Genomic DNA, 25,272 nt, shown 5'->3' with positions numbered 1-25,272 from the left:
CAAATAATTGCATGGTCTATATTTTTAACACCAAGCCCAATATCTCTCCTCTACCATCCATCGCACAAAGCACCCTTTGGCTTTTAGGAAAGCCACCTGAGCATGAGCGAAGACGGTTTGACACCTCGGAGTGATTTATTAGAGGTTAGCACTAACACAAAGGTCGACTAGGCAGCTCAGCCAATCGTTTCAATGTGTCAAGCCCTCAGTTTCTTTGTTAAATCAGCCAGTCGACAGGCGCACAGCACTCCACTTGAGGCTGAGGCAATCTGGGCTCTCCGTGCTAGAGAACAGTGGTGTAGTGCTCGCTGGGGAGGGAGGCATACTGCGACCTCCTATATATTTCAATGGCTTTTTGGCTGATGGGTGATTATACTATAAATTGACAGAAAAAGAGGTGGGCATACTCTGTATACCTGCGTATACCCTCCACTACACCACTGCTAGAGAAGCTCAGTCTGTACGAAAAGGCTGCAGCCATCAAATGACTATACTTCCCTGGAGTGTCCCTCAAGAGTGCCTCTTTATAATAAATCGCTATAATCACAGAGAAATAGGTTGTGCAATGTTACGATAATTGCGATGTGCATGCGTGCGAAAAGGAAAAGTTGTTTGTATACACAGTGGGTGCACCACACACACACATACACACACACACACACACACACAAGCTTATTGCTCCTTATGTCCTCTTACCTGCTACAGATGTGCAGCATCCCATACCTGAGCACACGACTTGATCTGCTACTGACTCTAAGAGAACTCCCAACCAGCATGAACGACCTGCTGCCGGTGAGTCGACTCAAATCAAAACCCAAAAAAGAAGCTGAACTGTGAGAAAGTTCGTTCTGTTCCTGCAAACTGGTTAAAATCACCATCTCAATAAGACAGAGATGAAACTAGAAAATGCAAATTTATTCAGGAATGCAAATGCAAATTTTCTGATACATCATGGTTTAAGACATAAATGACAAGGACATCTGGGAAAAGTGCGAAATTATTGAATGAAAGCTTTTTTCCTTCATTTGTAGATTTATGTCTTAGGTGAGAGTGAAGAAGTCATTATGTTCCCCGCATGGTGAGAAATCTAAAAAAACAGAGAAGCACAAGATGCCTCCCCATTTGAGAAAGAAGGAAAGATTAATTTTAATCGAAAATATATATCTGTTCTGCTGATGCCCTACTATACACAGTGTTCTCAGCTGTATCTGAAACCTAAACACAGTCTTTCTATAGAAGTGCATGTTTGCCGTCCAGGTAGCGTAGTGGGCTATTCTGTTGCTTACCAACACAGGGATCGCCGGTTCAAATCCCCATGTTACCGCCGGCTTGGTTAGGCGTCCCTACAGATACAATTGGCCGTGTCTGCGGGTGGGAAGCAAGATGTGAGTATGTGTCCTGGTCGCTGCATTAGTGCCTCCTCTGGTCAGTCAGGTCGCCTGTTCAGGGGAAGGGGAACTGAGGGAGAATAGCGTGATTTGCCCACACGCTACGTCCCCCTGGCGAAACTCCTCACTGTCAGGTGAAAAGAAGCGGCTGGCGACTCCCCATGTGTTGGAGGAGGCATGTGGTAATCTGCAGCCCTCCCTGGATCGGCAGAGGGGGTGGAGCAATGACCGAGATGGCTCGAAAAATAGGGCAATTGGCCAAGTACAACTGGGGGAAAGGGGGGGGGAATCCCCCCACCCAGAGAAAGTGCATCTTGTTTGCATCATTTCTGTCCACTATCTTGTAGCTCTTTTTTTTTAATCTAAAAAGTAACTGTTCTTTTACAGCAATGGAAACAATTCAAAAATTCCTCTCACTACAGACAACTTATTTACTCTCCTCAGCAAAGAGAATACCTCTTTATATAATATTGTATTAACCACAGCATGACACAGCTAATGACAACACAACTTGTGTTGTCTCACTGTGCGGAGAGTCCCAAGTCCTTCAATTAGTCACGCTAATCATTAACCTTCTTCTACATTATTATTGTTCCCACCATCATTAGAGACTGCAGAGTCTGAAGCTATCGCTGACAGACAGGTATACCTGCTGCTCCTCTGCTTTGGCTTCATTTTAACGTTATTCTTCTTTCAATCTTCTGAGTCTTTCAGCGTCACTGCTTGCTTTCTCTTGTCTGCTGGATGTCTCAAAATGAATAGAATTTATGCATAAAATGAATATAGTGTAATCCATTTGCAATGATGGTCATTTTGTTTTGCTTTGTCTAACACAGATGCACACATGCTAGCTAGACGATACTAGCAGAAAGATGAGCAGTTTCATTAAGTTTACCTGATTCAGTAAATCAGAGACCTTTCAATTGGTCGCATGGTGTCATAGACTGGACTTACTATGTTGAAGGTGACATCCATGATTTCCCTCATCTCTCCCTCCGTCTGGCAGTGAGAGCTTCAAGCGAGGCATTGGGTTTTGTTTTTTGTTTTTTTAGATTTTTTTTATTTTTGGCATTTTCCACCTTTATTTGATAGTGACAGTCGAGAGAGACAGGAAACGCAGGGGATGATATGCAGCAAAGGGCCCGCTGCGGGTATGCGCTCTATCAGGTGAGCCACTAGGGTACCTCATAGCGTCCATTGTTGCTTGTGTACCGTCAGCTCAGCAGTAAACAGTTTTCATGTCTACGGGTGGGAAGCTGGATGTGGGTATGTGTCCTGGTCACTGCACTAGTGCCTCCTCTGGTCAGTCGGGGCACCTGTTCAGGGGGGAGGGGGAACTGGGGGGAATAGCTTGATCCTCCCATGTGCTATGTCCCCCCTGGCAAAACTCCTCACTGTCAGGTGAAAAGAAGCGGCTGGTGACATGTATCGGAGGAGGCATGTGGTAGTCTGTGGCCCTCCCCGGCAGAGGGGGTGGAGCAGTGACCAGGATGGCTCGGAAGAATGGGGTAATTGGATCGGCCGGATACAATTGGGGAGAAAAAAAGGGGGGGCAGTAAAAAGTTTCCACCCTTGTAAAATTGGCATCCCAAGACCAAAGCTAACACAGGAAAACCAATGTATCAAAAGCTCTACATCAAACTATATGATGTAGAGTGGTGTGGTGTAATATTGATTGTAGAATTGGCAGATTACATGTCCAACTGAAGCATCACTACATCATCAAGCTTCACTCCTTTTCACTGCAAGAGCAGAGACATGTTTGCCGTTGCACTAGTGTTTATTCTACCTGGTCAGAAATTTCAACAGTGGTATATGGAGAGTGTCTCAAAGCATAGCAAAGATGCCAGTTAGTATTATGTAACCTGACTCCATGGTCCATTATGATGAATTAACTATTTATTGATGGGAAAAAAATCCCGTGTTTCAGCTTTAAGGCTCACACAAGACCTATAAAAGGGCGTCTAGCTGGTTTATTAAACCTGCCAAGTGCTTTTTTTCTGTAGGACTACCGCTGCCCTTCTGGTAGGTTGTAGAAGGTCATTCTTACAACAATACATAGTTGTAAGTGCTGCATCCGACAGGTATGGATTAATTGAAATGTTTGCATTTTTTCAGAAACTTTGTCTTCAAGCATCAACTACTTTCCCCGCAATCCATCTTTGTAGATAACTGTCAGACAGATTTTTTGCTACTGCAGTAAAACAAAAATTGGAGTACTGCAGTTATATCACAGTCCATATTAAATTGCAATTTGTCATCAGTATCGTCTGAACTGTAAAATTTGATATATTCCTAGCCACAAATTCATACTTGAAACAACTGTAAAGCAGAACTGTAATCTCTGTGAAAAAAAAAAATCACGAACCCCAAATGATAAAATGATTAATTTAACGAGGTCAAATGAGGTGTTATGCAATAACTGGCTACCATTTTATAATATAATATACTTATGCCAAGGGTTGTTTTTTTTTTTGTTTTTTTTGCCTTCAGTACAAAAATAGGCCGTGGAACTGATAAACAGGTTTCATGTCCTTATTCTAATCAGATCTCACCACTTGTGTGAAGCGGAGAAAAGGAGAACTGGTATGAAGTCGGATTACAAAAAAATGACATCTCTCTATGGCACTGCATTTTATTTTCAGCTGATTAACCAGAAGATCAGGATGTGTGTACAGCTGTACAGCTCTGGGTCACTTGTTTCCGTGCTGGAGTACCTCCTCGCTGTTGGCAATTACCTCAACGAGAACGCCGGAAAGGGAAAGGCCAAAGGCTTCCGTCTCTCCTCCTTGACTAAAGTAAGCCCCCCCACTGTCGCCTGAGCTTTGATGGACTATGCAGCATGAGGCTAATAAGACTACTCATTGATATACACACCAGAGTTTCTCTATGTCTCCTTTCAATTTTGTCTTTTCTCCCCACTGTTTCAGTAACCCAGGTCTGCTCAGGTGACCCCCACCCCCAACTAGTCTGACACTCAGGTGATTGTATCACCGCTTGGCTTCACAGGCAAATTGAAACCTTGCACAGTGCATTGGTGGTATTGAATGGGTTTTCGGGAGGTGAACTCCCATTAACTGTAGCAGTCGGTGGGCTTCTCTCAGTGGACCTTTTCTATCAAGCCATGTTTTTGAGGTGGTAAATTGTTAAACGCTTAGTTTTAGCACTGTTTTCTATCATTTGTTTTAGATAATTGGATTGACGCCTCATCTCTCATCTGCATTTCATTTGAGTTTTGTTTCAACTGCTGTTTTATGTCGTTGGTTGCCTAACAGGAGGGTTTAAAGCTGGGGCTTTTCGCCCAGACGTAAAGTGTTGTCCTCTTCATTTAATGGTGCCGAGGCCTCACATTCCCTCCGAGGTCTTCTGAGGTCTAATAGAGATTGGTTAGTTATCGTTACGCAAGTCACATCCTTAAATGGTTGGAGGTTTTGTTTTGTTTTGTTTGTTTTTTTTAATACCCGGAGGTTATCTTGAATCCTGCTTTTCTCTGTACTTCTGAGAGTCAATACTCAGTGCATGCCTTGTATCTATGGTCCTCTGGGCCTGGATCTCAAATTGGTAAACAACATAACCTAGAAAATACTATGCCCGTCACAGGATTAGAGAGGACCCCCTTGCATTTAAATGATATGGCACTGTCAGGCTTGCAACAGCACCTGCAGTTTACAAACATTATTGCCATTTCATATGAATTGGTTGTTTGTAATTTAGGGCTGCTATTGATTATTTTGGCAATCAACTATCTTGACAAGTATTTTGATGATTAATTAAGTAATCGTATGAAGAAGAAATGTTTTACTGGGCAAAATAACTAGGTAAAGCAAAGTCAATTTTTTTTCTCATTATTTGATTGAATTTGAATTGACTCCAACATAGTTCGTCTTGCAAACGCTTTTTTGCACCTTTCTCAAACTTCACGGAGCTGAGGATCGACTTTGTGGGATCCAGTTTCCGGACGGCGCAAGGCCGGTAATACAGACGTAGTGACAATTTTGTGGGGCGAAAAGTGGGTTTTTCTCTCGGCTGGGCATGTTTGCTAATTTCCGGGCTCACCATGACATCGCTTGCGCTGAAATGGGTGTGGGGGCGCAGTAGAGGGGTGTGTCAGTCAAAATCAGGTGGCGTAGTGCTAGTTTGGTGTCAAATAAAACCAAATTACGCCCAAGTCTCCACCTGATCAGACCACGTCTTAGCTCAGACGCAGGTGTTGTGTGGTAGTTTCCGGGCTTTAGGCGAAGGTACCCTAAGCATAGGCTTATCCAAAAATCCCACACGCCACTTTTGTGTAGGTTATGTTGGCCTATTTCATGAATAATTTAACCAATGATTACCGTCCTAAATCTTTTTAATCACAAAACAACATATCTGCAATGTGTATCATTGTCTTCCAACATAAACAGTCAATGTGCATCATTACGTATGGAAAACAACATGGTGACGGGGATTTCAATTGACCTCATTCAAGCTGAAAGAACGAACTGATTGCCTAGGCTAACTGATCTGTGATGACAACTATTTAAGGTCTCCTGCTGTGTTTAAGGAATATGCAGGAAAGAGAGGAAGACGCTGGTGAGATCGAAGACACGTTAAACGGTAGCCTGTCAAATAACCATGTTTGCGTGATGTCTCATATCACATTGGAATTGGTGTTAATGTCTGTTGGCGACTTTGCACCTCCCGAACAAGGACATCAGTTTCCTCCCGGGAGAAGCTTTCCTGCCTTCGCTGGTCTGGGCTACCGCCATCCATTACGGAATTGACAGTTCATCATGACAGAGAGCACGCTGCTTTTAAAGGGGATGGGAGGCGCTGATTTGATTGGCTGTAATTGAAGCCAAGCCCCCACCACTCTTATTGCTAATTTATTCCTTCTAATCCAACCCTTTTCCAACTGCGCCTACATTGCGCCCAATTACCACCAGCACAGCATGTCCCAAAATTAGCAAAAAATTAGCAAAAAAAAAAAAAAGTATTGGCCACATTTTAGATTGACTTGCGCGATGAACTAGCGCCAGTGCCTTCAACTGCACCATGACCCGGAAACTAGAGCCCTGTGTGTGAGCAAGATAGGCGAGGCCAGGAGGTGCTTTGACTTGATTAAATGACATTACATTACATTTTTAAACTGGAAAGCCTTTTACGTGTTGCTTATAAATACCATCTTCTTTGATAGAAGATGTAGACTTTTTTCCCCAGTAAAGACATGTTCTTAGTGGAGCTGTGCCGCCTATACAGACCACTATAATTCATTTATTTTAAATTGAAAATGTATTAAATATTACAAATATTTATTTTGATATGTTAAATTAAATGTTATGATATTTATTTTTGATATGTTAAATTCCATCAAATGATCATGATAATGACATTTTCTGTGTTGTCCAGCACTTGTCCTCAGTAAACTACATGTTTTATAGGATGCAGTTTGTTATGGGAAGATATGGTACATTAAGCATATTGAAAGAAGACGTGTGGATACACTGAACTAACTGAATACACTGAAAACTGGATGCCATGTTAGGTAGCGGTGGTCAGGGATACCTGCAGGCAACCAAGGCAGCTCCTGAATAAGGCAAATGAGCACCAGTGAAAATTTTTATACATATCAACTTGAGTCAGTGGAAATCTATCACAACAGCCATATTTCATATTTAGTATTTTTGGTGCATTTTGGGTTTTCAACTAATAACTGGGCTGTGTTGAGCAATAAGATCAGCGTACTGTTTTCTGAGACAAATAGTCGTAGACATGGTGTTGTGTATGATACAATGTTAAAACAGAGTGGAGTTGAAAAGTAAAGTTCTGAACTACTTTTGAATCTTCTTTGCTAGGCAATTTGTTTATTTCAGCAAATATCTGTTCTGGGAGATGCCAACCTGATAACCCCAATGACCTTCCCACTCTCTCCCATCCCCTTTTTCATCTAACATCCAAAGCACTAAACACTATAAATCCAGATCCTTTTTTAATTGATTAACATTTGATTGTAGTAAATAATGCATTTGAATTATTTCCAAAGTTGATATTTACCTTTAAATATATGTAGTACATTTTACTTATATCGAGTGTGCTCATTAATACAGAGGGAGCATGGAAGACATGTGCCTAGTGGAATTTTGTAGTACACAGACAACTCTAATTTATTTATTTTAAATTGCTCCCAAAGTCCAAACATTTTTGGACATTTGTTGCATTCATATTTTCTGCCTGTACTGCAAAACTGCCATATTGCAGAGGATTAAAATTTTCTATATATATGTATGTGTGTGTGTGTGTGTGTGTGTGTGTGTGTGTGTGTGTGTGTGTGTGTGTGTGTGTGTGTGTATATACACACACACACACACACACACACACACACACACACACACACCCACACAGACCCACACACACACACACACACACACATACACATACACACACAAATTTATATTTGTTTTTTTGAGTAACTCGAGGAATCGTTTCAGGCCTGGTATGGCTGCATTTATGTCAGTCTGTGTTGCCAGGATATACGGTAAAAACTCACTACAGCTTCAATAAGGACATCATTAGTAGTAAGTGTATCAATAGTAATAACAATAAAATTCAACATCGTTGCCCTCATGTCTATGAATGTTCTCATTCATCCAGGTCATGGTTATCCAAATGAGTTGAATCAAGTGCAACTGGACTTGGTATATATCCGTGAAGATGTTTCGTCTCTCATCCAAGAGGCTTCCTCAGTTCGTGCCTTTCTGACTAGACCAAGCTAGTCTGACTGGCTGGTGATGAGACTCAGAATTTATCCTCTAGGAGTCGTTGTCAGAGCTAGTCTAGTCAGAAAGGCACGAACTGAGGAAGCCTCTTGAATGAGAGGCGAAACGTCTTCACGGATATATACCAAGTCCAGTTGCACTTGATTCAACTCCTTTGGATAACGTTGCCCTCATGGTTGCCACCCTTATCATCAACCATGGGAAGTTGCAAAACAGAAAAATTGGCATTATGAATAGAAAATTCAATAAATGTTGTAATATTGGAAATGTGCTCCTCAGTACTCCTAAATCCTCAATAACTCCATGCCTTAACACAAGACAGTGTAAAGAAAATCCCTTCAAATTCTTAAGGTAGATTACGGTAAACACAGTGACATCCTATTCTCTGACTGGCCTTGAGCAAGGGAGCTGCATTTCAATTATTTTGGGTACACAGTCGCCCACACATGTTTCGAGATGCATTTCTCAGTCCCTACCTATTCCTCATTTCAAGACTTTAAGCAGTGAGGCAGGAGCTGCGCCAAAGCACTGCTGAGTTTGTGAGGGCTCTACCCTTTGTGATTATGTGCTCTCTCATCTCCAGCTCGCCCAGCTTCGTGGGAAAGACAGGAAGTTCACATTGCTTCATGCCCTTGTAGAGCAGATCATGTTGCATGAACCTGGCTTGGCCGCAGTTATTCAGGAGTTGGCAGAATTCGAAACTGTCCCGGGAGGTATACGCTAATTGAGATTTGATCAAAGCTGAAAAAAAACTGTAGGCTACCTCTCAATAAGGCAAGTTAATTGAGACTTCTTTGTGTGTCTTTTTTTGAACAGCTTCCGTCAAAGGACTGACTGCAGAAGTAGATGGTGAGTAGATCAGTTTCTGTCTGAGACTGCCGCTCTTTACTTTACTGGGCTCGGTGGAATAATGACACCTTTTAGGTGCCAACAGATGTAATTTATGTATGTGGAGGTACAATAGGGGCTGTGGCATGGTAACAATGTGTAGTAAAACCACATTTACGTGTAGGTGTAGAAAGAGGAAGATGTTAGCGATGTTTCCTTCATTGTATAGAGAGCATGTAAGCTCGACTGAATATGGTCTATGTTTTCTGGATGATAACTTTTGTGCCATGAGCACAAAAAGGCCCACTGAACTTGTTTTCTTTCAGTCCTAAAGAATGAACTGCAGAAAGTTATACAGTATAGGAAAACTTACAAGAAGAGAAATACTGGGGATCAGCATCTAAATTTCTCCAAAGACCTGAAGGTAACTGAAACACAATACTGAATATGGTCCAACAGCATCTTTAAATTCTAGTTAACTAAATTGGCGTTTCTGGTTAGGTATCATGGCATCTTGGCTAAGCAATGAAACAAAGAAAAAGACAAGCGCATATACTTGCAAAAACTTTTTTTTTTTTTACAATTTTAATCAATGAACAATTTCACCCTTTAACCCCATAAAAAGGCACCATAGTCAATAAACCCTGCTTACTTTATGCCTATTTATCAGTTTGAGTAATGACCTGAAAAACTTACTAACAATTAAAACCAATTACTTCCCTTATTCTTTTCTCTACACTGCAGATCGCAATTGAGAAGTACAATACAGAGTTCTCTGCGCTGACAAAGAAGTGTGATGAGATGAAGAAACTCTACTGTGACATATTGGTAATCCCTGAGTTATTATTTCATTATCTTTGTTGTACAAGCTCACAGATAGATGGGCCCTTGTTCCAGGAGTGTCCAGATTACTTTTTTCCAGTCATTTCTCAGCTTATCTCCCTACCCTACATGAAGATGGTAGCTGTATTTGACGGAGCTCAGTCCTCAAGGTTATTATGTTTTCGCTAAAAACTCCATGTCCCCTGTTCCTGAGGGCTTTACATCTACATTGCTACGTCGGATATGTTAACGCACACCAAACTATTTGAATGTGAATTCTGTGGATTTCCATCTTTGAAATAGAATAGAATATCTTTATTGTCATTGTATAAACACAACGAGATTAGGTTTGCAGCTTCCATACTCGATAAATAAGGTAAAAATAAAACAAGACATATGCACCTTTGTTTTTGTATGGGGACATTTGCCACTATCTCCCATTGCCAGACATGAGATCATCTGAGTTTCGCCGACCTCTTAATGTCACAAATATGAGATCTACAACACAAAATGGATTTACAAAGCACTCAAAAAAGACTCTAAGAGCACCCTGGATGTTTCATAAACCATCACAGTTTATTTCACTTTCAGACCTGGCAGCACTACTATCAGATAATGCACTACAAAATATATAAAAGCATTGCATGACCCGATGCAATTACAAATCATAAGTGATTGTTTTTGACCTTCTCGGTTTACAGATTTTAAAGGCAATTTGTTCAGTTTTGATTTCGTTCAGTTTTCAGTACTAATGCAACTGGGTGGAAATTCAGTGCTAAAGCAACAATTCAGCTTGCACAATATAGACTTCAGCACAGAACTACTGGAAGCTTTCCTGTCTGTGGAGGCCTTGTACTTGGCAACCCATTAGAGGAGGAGGCTAATAGTACAGCAAATAAATACCGAGTAGGTTGTACAGTGTGCCAGAGAAATGTCTGAAGCTTAACAAGGGACAGTGCAGACAAAAAGAAGCTTTTTTTGTAAAGTACTTTTGAAATGAAGGAATCCAAATAGGATTTATCATTGGATCAACCTTTGATGTGCCGCTATCACCCCAAAATACTGAACCAGCGGTTAAGTGAAGGCCCCCACTTGGTCCCAAGATGCACCAACAGCAACATCTAGACATAGCTTGTTATGATGCAAAGTTGAATTTTCTAGTGCATGTAACCATAGCGTAACTGTAACTTCGCTAATTTACTGATGTAGTGAATTCCCTGGCAGCAGAATCTAGGATTCATCAAATAAATTTTTTTTTTTTGCCCCCCCCCTCCCTTTTTTTTCTCCCCAATTGTATCTGGCCAATTACCCCACTCTTCCAAGCCACCCCGGTCGCTGCTCCATCCCCTCTGCCGATCCGGGGAGGGCTGCAGACTACCACATGCCTCCTCCGATACATGCGGCGTCACCAGCCACTTCTTTTCACCTGACAGTGAGGAGCTTCACCAGGGGGACATAGCGCGTGGAAGGATCACGCTATTCTCCCCATTTCCCCCTCCCACCCGAACAGGTGCCCCGACTGAACAGGGGAGGCATACATATTTAAACACACACATCGATATCATGTTAAATTCCCTCAAATGATCATGATAACGATATTTTCCATGTCGCCCAGAACTTGTGCTCAGCAAACTACATGTTTTATAGAACCCAGTTTGTTATGGGAAGATATGGTATGTGAAGGATATTGAAAGAAGAGGTGTGGATACACTGAACTAACTGGCTGAGCCACATGAAAACTGGATGCCATGTTAGGTAGCAGTGGTCGGGGATAACTGCAGGCACCCAAGGCAGTTCCTGAAAAAGGAAAAAAAAAGCACCAGCAAAAAATATATCTGCATCAGCTTAAGTCAGTAGAAATCTATCACAACAGCTGTATTTCATATCCAGGATTTTTGGTGCATTTTGGGTTTTGAACTGCTAACCGGGCTGTTTTAAGCAAGGAAGATCAGCGTACTGTTTGCTGAGACAAATAGTCGTAGGTATAGTGTGAAAACAGAGTGGGGTCAAAAAGTAAAGTTCTGAGCTTACTTTTGAATCTTCTTTGCTAAGTAATTTGTTTATTTCAGCAAATATCTGTTCTGGGAGATGCCAACCTGATAACCCCAATGATCTTCCCAATCTCTCCCATCCCCTTTTTCATCTAACATCCAAAGCACTAAACACTATGAATCCAGATCCTTTTTTATCGATTAACATTTGATTGTAGTAAATAATCCATTCATTTTATTCCCAAAGTTGATATTGACCTTTACTTAAATTGAGCGTGGTAATTAATACTGTGATGCCACTATGGTTTGTTTGCACATTGACAACAAAGTCACCAAGGCAGTTTAATTTCAGATTTCTCACTGTGGGAGGGAATTGCCCATGCTCCCATATAATGACAATATAATTGACCTCCTAAAAACTGAGCTGTGGTAACAATTTAAGCATATTTCTGGGTTTGGGCATGAAACCTCCTCATCCAGGAAAGTCTGTTATGATGTTAGATAATACTTGACTCATTCATGAAATTTTGCCAAACTCAGTTACAACACACATCACCATTTTTAGTGGAGCTAATATTATCCATCCATCCATCCATTATCCGAACCACTTATCCTGCTCTCAGGGTCACGGGGATGCTGGAGCTTATCCCAGCAGTCATTGGGCAGCAGGTGTGGAGACACCCTGGACAGGCTGCCAGGCCATCACACACACACGCACGCACACACATACATACATACATACATACATACATACATACATACACACACACACACACACACACACACACACACACACACATTCATACCTAGGGACAATTTAGTATGGCCGATTCACCTGACTTCCATGTCTTTGGACTGTGGGAGGAAACCGGAGCCCCCAGAGGAAACCCACACAGACACAAGGAGAACATGCAAACTCCACACAGAGGACGAACCGGCACGACCCCCAAGGCTGGATTACCTCGGGGCTTGAACCCAGGACCTTCTTGCTGTGAGGCGACCACACTAACCACTGCGCCACCATGCTGCCCCAGCTAATATTATGTTGTACTTTAATTGATATTCCAATCCCCCCCCCTTTTTTTTCTCCCCAATTGTATCTGGCCAATTACCCCACTCTTCCAAGCCATCCTGGTCGCTGCTCCACCTCCTCTGCTTACCCGGGGAGGGCTGCAGACTACCACGTGCCTCCTCCAACACATGTGGAGTCGCCAGCCGCTTCTTTTCACCTGACAGTGAGGAGTTTCACCAGGGGGACGCAACACGTGGGAGGATCACACTATTCCCCCCAGTTCCCCCTCCCCCCAAACAGGCGCCCCGACTGACCAGAGGAGGCGCTAGTGCAGCGACCAGGACACATACCCACATCTGGCTTCCCACCCGCAGATAGGGCCAATTGTGTCTGTAGGGATGCCCAACCAAGTCAGCGGTAACATGGGGATTCGAACCAGTATACCCGTGTTTGTAGGCAATGGAATAGACCGCTACGTACCCAGACGCCCCCGGGATCCCAATTTTTATGTCATTGTTTATGGAAGTATACTTTCTCTATCTATGAAGCTGGAACATAATGTAGGGTCTTGGCTCAGACAGTCAAACGGGTGCTATATTTTCTGTAGGGCTCCCACCCTTAACAATCAGTAGAGAAGTAGTGCCCATTTTCCTACTTCTCCAATACATCTTTTGGCTATCCATCATCACAGAGTTCACTCACCCTTCCTGCCGCGTCTGAACTCTCAGATATGTCAGCCAGCGCTGGGCTTGGTATGGAATTGGGTTATACTAGGTACACAATTAGATTGCTGGTCACGCAAAAGTTTTTTTTCCCCACAGCTTGCACACAAAAGAAAGAGAAAGAAAAGAGACAGAAAGAAGAAAGCGGTTGGGGGGGGGGCGAGACACACACAGAGATAGGTAAATTACTAAACAGTCTGCTGACTTTGCATGAAAACATTCTCTGGTTCCCAAAGAGATTGGGGAGTGTTGGCTATTATCAGGCACATGGTCTATCTACAGCTGGATAAAGTGAGCGTCTGGGCCATAACAAAGCCCAATGCAAATTGAGCAGCATGGTAACCTGCCCTGACGTTGGTTATGTGCGAGTTCCTGCATACACATTAAGGCCTTCCAAGTGTATCAGGCAACATGGTATAAGCTGACTAAGTTATGCAGTTACGTCTTGATGGAGGAGGTTAGGAAAAAAAACTGTTCCATTTAGTCACATATTGTCATAATTCATTTCATGATGACACCCTTAAATACATAAATCCGGTAAACATAAAGTCAGCACACTTGTTGGTAATTGGTATTCTGAAAACACAATGTCTTAACCTCTTCAAATTGCTGCATATGAATGAACCTTACATCTCATCTGAGTGGGGATGTCGCTTTCAGTAATGTTATAGTAGATATACATAAAATGGAAATTCCAAATGCTAACATGGTGCAATTAGTGCATGTCTCAATATAATTACCATAGCTGCATATTATGTTGCAAAAGTCGCATCCCAAAGTGAACACTGAACGTTTGGGTGGAACGGTGGACTAAAATGCCAGCATCCCAATGCTGAGGTTTGCTATTTGAATGTATAGACTGCCTTCTTCAACTATTTTATTTGTTGTTTTTTTTCCCCCAATGGATGCTGTGAAGAGAGCCAAAAAAGCTCGATAATTTCAACAGCACACCTTGATTTATGACCATAACCATGCAGTCATAAGCATGTGTTTGGCCAATTAGTAGACCATGCCACCACCAGGATTCAGTTCTATAATGACTTTTAACTTGAAACATGATTGGAATTGCCTGCATTTCTTTGTCACTAACCCTTAATCACCAAGGTGGAAGTACTAATTTAGGAGTGCATGTCTAACTTATTGTTTAAGTGCACCCAAGGAATGGATTTCATGTTGAGGCTGAAAATGAGTTAATTATTGGCAAATACAACTGTTATGAATTATGTGCATAACTCAGATGCAAAGTGACTTCTCAAACTAGACTCGGCTATTAATTGTAAAATAACTTCTGCAAAATGAAAGGTCCCTGAAAGTGTGACTGCGGTAATAATTTGACTCAGTGCTGCACCTTGCTAATCCTAACTTTCTCTGCAGGTTAAATTTGGAGAACCCACGGATCAAGACTCTCAAGAGCTGTTCGGTACGGTCTGCCAGTTTATCCAAGACTTCAAGAGGGCCCGTGCTGAAATGACTTGTGTCATTTCTCATCTGTAAACCTTAAGACAATGATGTTTTGGAATGAACTGAGCAAATCTAACAGATTATAATTAGATTTTAATGAGGCTGCAGCAGACAGTTTACACAATAATTGTGTGCCTCTATGTATGTTGTGTTGATACTTGGGGTATCTTAAAGGAGGTGAATGTCAGCCCACTAAAACACATCTACATTTGATTTGCTCACGTCAGAGGCTGATTTGATATTGTCTGGCTCAATATTTATTGGGATTTGTTTCAACACAAATCCATAACCAGAGACCAAAATATTTCAAATTGTTAAGCTTCGTGAAACACTTTGACGCTGCAGCATGGTGCTATTAGCTATTTGCCGTCCAGGGGACAAATTATCCAAGCGCACTATAGGCCGTCTGAAGCTGGACGATCTGTGATGTAGCGTCACGCACTCCACACAAAATGCAACCACCATTACACATGCATGCTTTCCTCTCTCAGAAGGTTTTGTAGATACTTGTAGCAATGCTTAAGATTTTTCATCGTGGATACAGATCGATGTCATGCCCTCCGTTTGTATCATGAATTATACTTTATCCATTGCTTCAGTTGATTCCTTTGATTTCCAAACAGGTGGCCACGTTGAAATGACAGCACTGTGTTGTACAGTGCTTATCAATTCGAGGCTTAATTATCTTTGTAAACAATGGTGTGAGGAAATATAAATGCCATCCCGTTTCCTCACAGTTTGTTTAAAATGTCGAGTTTTGATCTACTCTTGCTTTTACCCTGGAAAAGAAGTCATTGATGGACATTTGACTCACTGCTTCACCTTGCCAACCTAATTTTCTCTGCAGGTTAAATTTAAGGTTAAATCCCCCCATGTAATTGTCTCAATGATTCCTCCCTCTCCACCTCAAGCTGATGTGTGGTGAGCCAGAGCACAAAATGGCTGCTGTGTATCACCCACTTGGGTGCTGTGCATTGGTGGTGGTTGAAGTGAGTTACGCCCTTCAAATGTGAAGCGCTTTGGGTGTCTTGAAAAGTGCTATCTAAATGTAATGATTTTGTTTTCCTCTTAATTTTTCAGTCAAATTAACACTGCATTTTAAAAGTAAAATTTGCAATTCTGACTCTGTGTCAATAAATTTCGATCCAATACATGTCTCCATGTACCTAATAAATGTTATGCTTTAAGATTCATTTAATGCATCATGGCCCTTATATTTCATGCACGTGACTGAAGAGTGGTCTGATAATTTGTGCAGGTTAACAGTGACAATTTGCTTTCCTTACTACAACATCACAACTACAATATCAGTGTTGCACATTTATGCAAAGCTCTTAATTCTTTGCAACATAATGGTTCATTGGCCAACAGTAAAAGCCCACTGGGCAGCTCCTGGATGCAAAAATCCAAAAACTCCATCCTTAGGTCTACCGTCTACACTTCCCTGCTTTTGAATTTCAAATGTCATCAATGTTTCAGGAACTGATGTGCATTTCCACTGTTTAATAGTTGGAAAGTGATCGGATGCCGAGCTATCCCCTGCTGAGTCGATGGTATTGTATCTCAGGTGACATGCAGGACATCTATACTCTGTTTACTTTGATTCACATTTAATAAACTTTTAAGGGTCATGTCTTTCAATTTACCCGTGACAGCAGTTTTTTTTAAAAATTCAAATCATTTCATAAGATTAATGCAGTAGTACCAAAGATGCTTTGAATTTATCGTCGGTCAAACAAAGCGGTCCATTGTGTGTGACAGGGATATCTAATATGGTCATTTTGTTTTATGCAGAATGCATACTCTCCCTTTTTTTCCTCTTCATTTTGACTTAATTCTTAATTTCTTTAGAGATTGTATTTTTTGTAAAATTATTATTATTTATTTATTTTGTTTATCAAGACCCAGAGGTGGGTCGGAAATATTTTCCTCATCTTTGAGTTTGTGCTGTCCGGCTGACAAAATCATTTCATTCCCCTATAGAATGTGCTTGTTTAAAACTAATTAATTGCCGGGGAGAGCCAGTGGAATGTTAATGTGAATGTGCTTCCTATTTAAAAGTGGGTAGAAGTCATTTGGGGACGTTTTTACACCTGAAGGATGGGCTAGGCAGCAACTCCCAAGAAGTCTTTAAAGACTGCAATATGCACACTCTTTCCCATATTGATGTGAGGAGGTTATTTTCATTTTATGGGTTGTTTCAGTTTGTACATTAACATGGCCTATATCAACAGGGGGAGCTGGAGACAAGGTTACATTCCATAGAGGACACTTTATGATGTCTACTCATGCAATCCATTTTGCAAGTGTAAAGCTGCGCGCGCACACACACACACACACACACACACACACACACACACACACACACACACACACACACACACACACACACACACACACGTACACGCACACACACACATGCAGGCGCGTGCAAAAAACTTTATGTTGACAGGTTGTTTTTTTTTCTTGTTCATGACAAATTCACGAAGTTCTGTCAATGTCAAATATACGAAAAAAACTGAAAACATGTTTTCTTAAATTACCATCACTTCATTCATGTGTAGGCACAGTTAGAGGCCAAGCTCAGATGAAATATTCTACATAGATTTCTGTGCCCCAAGATCACTTCTCTGCTGCCCAACAGCAAGACAAAACCATGTAACAAGAGTACCAAAACAAATCTGAGACTTCTCAGAAAAGGAACAACATTCACTCATTTATTCTTTACACTTTATCCAATTCAAGGTTGCTGAGGGCAAGTCCATATAGGGGGAAGGTGGAACCCCCCCCCCCACACACACACACACACACACACACAAAATCCCTCCCATACCCATTTGATATCTGCAGGCAATTAAGATTACAGTTCATCTAACAATCATGTATTTAGACTGGGGGAGGAAACTGAATCCCAGTTAAAGACTGATGGTTAGAAATTTCTCATAAGGGAAATGGGGGCATCCTTTGGCCAAACAAAGCCATTCATCTCATTAGTGTAAGAAATATTGCTGTTTGGGCGGCACAGTGGCCCAGTGGTTAGCGCTGTTGCCTCACAGCAAGAAGGTCCTGGGTTTGATCACCAAGCTGTCCCAGGTCCTTTCTGTGTGGAGTTTGCACGTTCTCCCCGTGTCTGCATGGGTTTCCTCTGGGGGCTCCAGTTTCCTCCCACCATCAAAAAAAAAGACATGCATGTTAGGGTTAATACACCTGTCTGTGCCCCTGACCAAGGCAATGGAAAGAAGAACTGGAGTTGGTCCCCGGGTGCTGCAGCTGCCCACTGCTCCTATACTATAGGATGGGTTAAATGCAGAAAACAAATACATTGTAACCAAACAACTGTACAATGACAAAATAAATTGCCTTTCTTCTGTTAGCTTCCCATTGACTTTCTTCAGTATGTTTGAATTTACCAAAAACATGCTTCATTGAACTTCAGCATGCTCCTAACGGGAGTAGCCGAAAGTAGTAGTAGTAGATGCTTCACATGAGAATGGGTCTCATCACATCTTAACTCTTAAAGCCACACAAACATAATGACAATACTATATTGACTGTATTTTAGACTGAACCACTGTTGCAATTGACACACAACTACTCAAGAAATTATCGCCATCCCTATCACTGATAGGGGACATGATAGCCCAAGATAACCTATGATCTAGTGATTAATCGTTTGAAACCCAAAATAGCATTATTGCAATTAAATTCATACATATGTATGTGTATGCATGCACAAAAGTCTTTATGAATCCACATGGCAAAGATTCATTCATCTTCTACCTTTAAATCAGCTGTGTCTGTATTATACTCAGATTCCCCATAAAGTAGATGCTAGCCTGTTTTACCCCCCCCCCCAAAATCAGGCCATGAATAGAGAATTTAGAAATGCTGATATTTTTTGCAGGGTTGTTGTTTGATCGAAGATATATTTGAAATGGAATACAGATGAATAACAGGGGAAAAGTGTTTAAAACTCTCATTCACTACTTATATATTGGGGATATAGCCTATATATTGCTTTTTTGCTGTTTCAGTACATCATCCAAATAGAATAGCCAAGCATAACCATGCTGCTGTATCATAAAGTTGTCATAAAGATCGACTTAAGTGCTGTAGGGGACAATATGTGTGTACAACAAAATAAGACAACTTGGCTTCTTTAGGTTTATTTTACTCGTGGTTTTTTTTATTATTTTTTTTAAACTTTTTATTTTTATTTTATTTTACATTTTTATTTTATTTTAGGTGTATTTTACTGGTGTGACAAGAGAAGAGAACTCCCACACACTGTCCTTTTACTTGCAATAAACTTTATTAGAGGTACAATGTTTTGGTCCTTAGACCTTTATCAGGTAAAGCAGAGGAACTTGTCGTATAGTAGAACACGACATAATGAAAATTACTACTCAACCTTCTCATGTCTCCCAGAACTCATCTAGTTAAGAAAGAATAGCATTTACAGAGCTAATGCATTCTAAAGATGTGATAATCATACCTGCTAACAAGGGAGGGGTCATCTGTGTCCAAGATACAGATACATATCAAGCTGAAATCCTCTCCCAACTATCTAATTAATTTTTTTTTATAAGACATTGAAGTCCAAGAGTGTGTCCATTTTGGGAACCTCAGAATTGAATTTCTGCTCTTCTCAGATGATGCGGTTTTGTTGGCTTCATCAGAGCGTGAACTCCAGCACGCACTGGGGCAGTTTGCAGCTGAGTGTGAAATGGCTGGAAGGAGAGTCAGCACCTCCAAGTCTTAGGCCATGGTTCTCTACCAGAAAATGGTGGATTGCTCCCTCCAGGTTGGGGATGAGCTGTTGCCTCAAGTGAAGGAGTTCAAGTATCTCGGGGTCTTGTTCACGAGTGAGAGGAGGATGGAGCAGGAGATTGACAGGCGGATTGGTGCAGCATCAGCAGTGACGTGGATGTAGTACCATACGGTTGTGGTGAAGAGGGAGCTGAGCCAGAAAGCAAAGCTTTCAATTTAAAGAGAAAGCTAAAACTAGCTAAAACGGCTTGTTTTAGACAGAGGTTGAACTGAGGGGCTGCATAAAGGGCCAGTATAAGATAAACAAGGATATTTTTTTTTAACTATGAATCATGCAAAGCTACTCTAATGGAGCTCTAGGATAAAAATATAGAGCTGGAATTAACATGATATGGCCACATTAAATTTCACTACATCGACTATAGTAAAGAAAAGGTACACTTTTCAGACATGTGGGTTATGAGACGTGCTGGTATGTTACTCACAACCTTGTAAAGGAAGGAGACAGATAAAACATGTATTTATTGGCCACCAGGGGTATGTTCCAGAAAGAATGTTTGAAAAATCATAAACTTAAACTCGAATTTGGACTTGAGATAGCAAAATGCTACACGTGCTAAACTTTTGGTTCCAGAACAGATGATTCCAATTCCGGAGATTAAATTCACGTAACCTCGGATAGGCTGGGTCTGAATTGTACAAGTAGCGATGAACTTTAAAAGCCATCAGCAGTCAAACACTTAAACCTTGATTGTTTAACATAATCTTGGAAAATCAGAGGATGCCTGAGGAGTGGAAAAGAAGTGTACTGGTACCGATTTTCAAGAATAAGGGTGATGTGTAGAACTGTAGTAACTGCAGTGGTATAAAGTTGATCAGCCACAGCATGACGTTATGGGAAAGAGTAGTGAAAGCTAGGTTAAGAGGAGAAGTGATGATTAGCAAGCAGCAGCATGGTGTTTTGCCAGAAAAGGACACTACAGATGCAATGTCTGCTTTGAGAATGTTGATTGAGAAGTATAGAGTAGGTCAGAAGGAGTTACATTGTGTCTTTGTGGATTTAGAGAAAGCATATGACAGGGTGCCGAGAGAAGAGGTGTGGTATTGTATGAAGAGGTCGGGAGTGGCAGAGAAGTATGTAGGAGTGGTGCAGGATACTATGTATGAGGGCAGTGCATGCAGTAGTAGTGACGGATGGATTCAAAGTTAAGGTGGGATTACATCAAGGACCGGCTCTGAGCCCTTTCTTGTTTGCAATGGTGATGGACAGGTCGATGGACGAGATCAGGCAGGAGTCTCTGTGGACTATGATGTTCGCAGATGACATTGCGGACTGTAGTAAGAGTAGGGGGCAGGTTGAGGAGAGCCTGGAGAGAAGAGGAATGAAAGTCAGTAGGAGCAAGATAGAATATATATGCGTGAACGAGAGGGAGGGCAGCAGGATGATGAGGCTTCAAGGAGTAGAGGTGGCGAAGGTGGACGAGTTTAAATACTTGGGGTCAACTGTTCAAAGTACCAGGGAGTGCGGAGGAGAGGTGAAAAAGAGAGTGCAGGCAGGGTGGAGTGGGTAGAGAAGAGTGTCCAGAATAATTTTCGACAGAAGGGTAACAGCAAGAGCGAAAGGGAAAGTTTACAAGATGGTAGTGAGACCAGCTATGTTATATGGTTTGGAGACGGTGGCACTGACAAAAAGATGGGAGGTGGAGCTGGAGGTGGCAGAGTTGAAGATGCTAAGATTTTCGCTGGGAGTGACAAAGATGGACAGGATTAGGAATGAATATATAAGAGAGACAGCTCAGGTTGGACAGTTTGGCGACAAAGCAGGAGAAGAGAGATTGAGATGGTTTGGATATGTGCGGAGGAGAGATGCTGGGTATATTGGGGATGCTGAAGATGAAGCTGCCAAAGAAGAGGAAAAGAGGAAGGCCAAAGAGGAGGTTTATGGATGTGGTGAGGGAGGACATGCAGGTGGTTGGTGTGACAGCGGAAGATGCAGAGGACAAGAAGAGATAGAAATGGATGAGCCACTGTGGCAAACCCTAATATTAGCAGCTGTAAGAAGTTGAACACTGAAGATGTGATAAATGATGGATTGTGACAGAGAGAAACACCGTGCAATGTTTTTCACGTGCAATGTTTTCCAGAGCAAGAAGCAGTCATTACAGCATACTAAGACTATGGGCAAATATTCCTGAAGATAAGTACTATGGTGACAACAGCAAAGGAAAGGGAGATGGCATGGGGGAAAAAATTGCTGACAGAGTTAATGCGTAAGATTATCAAGTTATGTAAAGTAGTTATGCTGCATTCAATATTTAAAATAACTTTTGAGAATTTGGATGTAATTTTGCCTGCATTGTACACTGTAATACTGAATGCATTTTATGTTTTTGAATCAGATGTAACCTCAGTGGTGTGAAATTTACTTGGGAGCAGGTAAAGGTCAAGTACAAAAACATAATTCAATCAGGTAATATTTTATTTACTTTATATCTAATTTGATCCTTAATTGCAAATGTAGGCCTATGCATTACATAGTTGAGTTTTATTTTGTCGCTAACAGGAAGAAGGTGGAGGCCTGTAAAATGGGTGGATGGCCTCCACCACCACCTTTCACCCCGGCTGAAGAACTGGCATTCAGACAGAATGCAGAAAGGCCACTTATGGATGACATTCCGGTGGGTAGCTCATCAGGGCCAACTACTCACCAACTTTCACAAACGCCTATATAAATGGTAGGTTTATCATATTTGAATAAAGGCTGATCGCTGGTTAACACTTTTGCATCTAACCACCTTAAACTCCAGTGAATGAAGGAGTCCTCAATCTTCAGGACATTCCTCCATCAGAAAGTACCTCATTTTCAACAGATTTTACCTGATGCGGCCCTGTTAGCTGGCAGCTGCAGACTAAGATGGTCAGGCTCAGAGAACTGGTTACTGACGGCAAAGATCTTATCAGTAAAAAACGAGAAAAACATGTTTGCAGTGAGCAGAGTGGAGGGCAGAGAAGGAGGCGGGTTGGGGAGTGAGTTAAAAGCAGAGAACGTTTTCTGAGCATCAGTGGCACCACAAATCTTGTTCTGATAGTAAATGGTGTTGGAAGTTTTTAAACTGGAGAATGATGCTAGGAGACTCTGATAGTGTCACTGAGGTCAGTCCACCTGTAGTAAATTCAATGGATTGGACATGATTTGGAAAGGCACACACCTGTCTATATAAGGTCCCACTGTTGACAGTGCATGCCAGAGCAGAAACCAAGCTATGAAGTCAAAGGAATTGTCTGTGGACCTCCGAGACAGGATTGTATCGAGGCACAGATCTGGGGGAGGGTACAAAAAAATTTCTACAGCTTTGAAGGTCCCGAAGAGCACAGTGGTCTCCATCATTCGTAAATGGAAGAAGTTTGGATCCACCAGGACTCTTCCTAGAGCTGGCCGCCCAGCCAAACTGAGCAATCGGGGGAGAAGGGCCTTGGTCAGGGAGGTGACCAAGAACCCGATGGTCACTCTGACAGAGCTCCAGCGTTCCTCTGTGGAGATGGGAGAACCTTCCAGAAGGACAACCACCTCTGCAGCACTCCACCAATCAGGCCTTTATGGTAGAGTGGCCAGACGGAAGCCTCTGCTCAGTAAAAGGCACATGACAGCCCGCTTGGAGTTTGCCAAAAAGCACTTAAAGGACTCTCAGACCATGAGAAACAAGATTCTCTGGTCTGATGAAACCAAGATTGAACTCTTTGGCCTGAATGCCAAACGTCATGTCTGGAGGAAACCAGGCACCTCTCATCACCTTGCTAATACCATCCCGACAGTGAAGCATGGCGGTGGCAGCATCATGCTGTGGGGATGTTTTTCAGCGGCAGGAACTGGAAGACTAGTCAGGGTAGAGGGAAGGATGAATGGAGCAAAGTACAGAGAGATCCTTGATAAAAACCTGCTCCAGAGTGCTCAGGACCTTAGACTGGGGCGAAGGTTTACCTTTCAACACGACAATGACCCTAAGCACACAGCCAAGACAACGAAGGAGTGGCTTCGGGACAAGTCAGTGAATGTCCTTGAGTGGCCCAGCCAGAGCCCAGACTTGAACCCCATTGAACATCTCTGGAAAGACCTGAAAATAGCTGTGCAGTGACGCTCCCCATCTAACCTTACGGAGCTCGAGAGGATCTGCAGAGAAGAATGGGAGAAATACCCCAAATATACGTGTGCCAAGCTTGTAGCTTCATACCCAAGAAGACTTGAGGCTGTAATCGCTGCCAAGGGTGCCTCAATCAAGTACTGAGTAAAGGGTGTGAATACTTATATACATGCAATATTTCAGTTTTTTATTTTTAATAAATTTGCAAAAATTTCTACAAAACCTTTTTCACTTTGTCATTATGGGGTATTGTATGTAGATTGGTGAGAAAAAAAAGGAATTTAATCCATTTTGGAATAAGGCTGTAACATAACAAAATGTGGGGAAAGTGAAGGGGTGTGAATACTTTCCGGATGCACTGTACATACACACATACATACATACATACACACACACACACACACACATATATATATATACACACACACACATACATACACATACATACATACACACACACACACACACACACACACACACACACACACACACACACATATATATATACTACTACTACTACTTTCGGCTGCTCCCGTTAGGGGTCGCCACAGCGGATCATCCGTTTCCATTTCTTCCTGTCTTCTGCGTCTTCCTCTGTCACACCAGCCACCTGCATGTCTTCCCTCACCACATCCATAAACCTCCTCTTTGGCCTTCCTCTTCTTCTCTTCCCTGGCAGCTCCATATTCAGCATCCTTCTCCCAATATACTCAGCATCTCTCCTCCACACATGTCCAAGCCATCTCAATCTTGCCTCTCTTGCTTTGTCTCCAAACCGTCCAACCTGAGCGGTCCCTCTAATATAATCGTTCCTAATCCTGTCCTTCTTCGTTACTCCCAGTGAAAATCTTAGCATCTTCAACTCTGCCACCTCCAGCTCCGCCTCCTGTCTTTTCGTCAGTGCCGCTGTCTCCAAACCATATAACACAGCTGGTCTCACAACCATCTTGTAAACTTTCCCTTTAACTCTTGCTGGTACCCTTCTGTCGCAAATCACTCCTGACACACTTCTCCACCCACTCCAACCTGCCTGCACTCTCTTTTTCACCTCTCTACTGCACTCCCCGTTACTTTGGACAGTTGACCCCAAGTATTTAAACTCCAATGCCTTTGTCACCTCCACTCCTTGCATCCTGACCATTCCACTGTCCTCTCTCTCATTCACGCATAGGTATTCTGTCTTGCTCCTACTGACTTTCATTCCTCTTCTCTCCAGTGCATACCTCCACCTCTCCAGGCTCTCCTCAACCTGCACCCTACTCTTGCTACAGATCACAATGTCATCCGCGAACATCATCGTCCATGGAGACTCCTGCCTGATCTTGTCCGTCAACCTGTCCGTCACCATTGCAAACAAGAAAGGGCTCAGAGCCGATCCTTGATG

The 25,272-nt window shown here is 42.1% G+C and overlaps 1 protein-coding gene across 1 annotated transcript in view; it reads left to right on the top strand.

The window, feature by feature from the left end:
- Window positions 1–16,200, top strand: part of LOC130107969 (formin-H) — a 41,021-nt gene extending 24,821 nt beyond the window's left edge. The window contains exons 8-14 of the mRNA XM_056274791.1: window positions 706–792; window positions 4,034–4,186; window positions 8,727–8,856; window positions 8,960–8,992; window positions 9,298–9,395; window positions 9,716–9,799; window positions 14,893–16,200. Coding sequence (XP_056130766.1) covers window positions 706–792; window positions 4,034–4,186; window positions 8,727–8,856; window positions 8,960–8,992; window positions 9,298–9,395; window positions 9,716–9,799; window positions 14,893–15,012 — 705 coding nt within the window. The 3' untranslated portion in view covers window positions 15,013–16,200. The remainder of the gene's footprint in view (window positions 1–705; window positions 793–4,033; window positions 4,187–8,726; window positions 8,857–8,959; window positions 8,993–9,297; window positions 9,396–9,715; window positions 9,800–14,892) is intronic.
- Window positions 16,201–25,272: the final 9,072 nt, after the last annotated feature.

This window comes from Lampris incognitus, chromosome 2 (assembly GCF_029633865.1).
Source record: "Lampris incognitus isolate fLamInc1 chromosome 2, fLamInc1.hap2, whole genome shotgun sequence".
Taxonomy (NCBI): domain Eukaryota; kingdom Metazoa; phylum Chordata; class Actinopteri; order Lampriformes; family Lampridae; genus Lampris; species Lampris incognitus.
The sequence above is the reverse complement of the archived record's forward strand: the minus strand, read 5'-3'. Positions and strand labels throughout refer to the sequence as shown.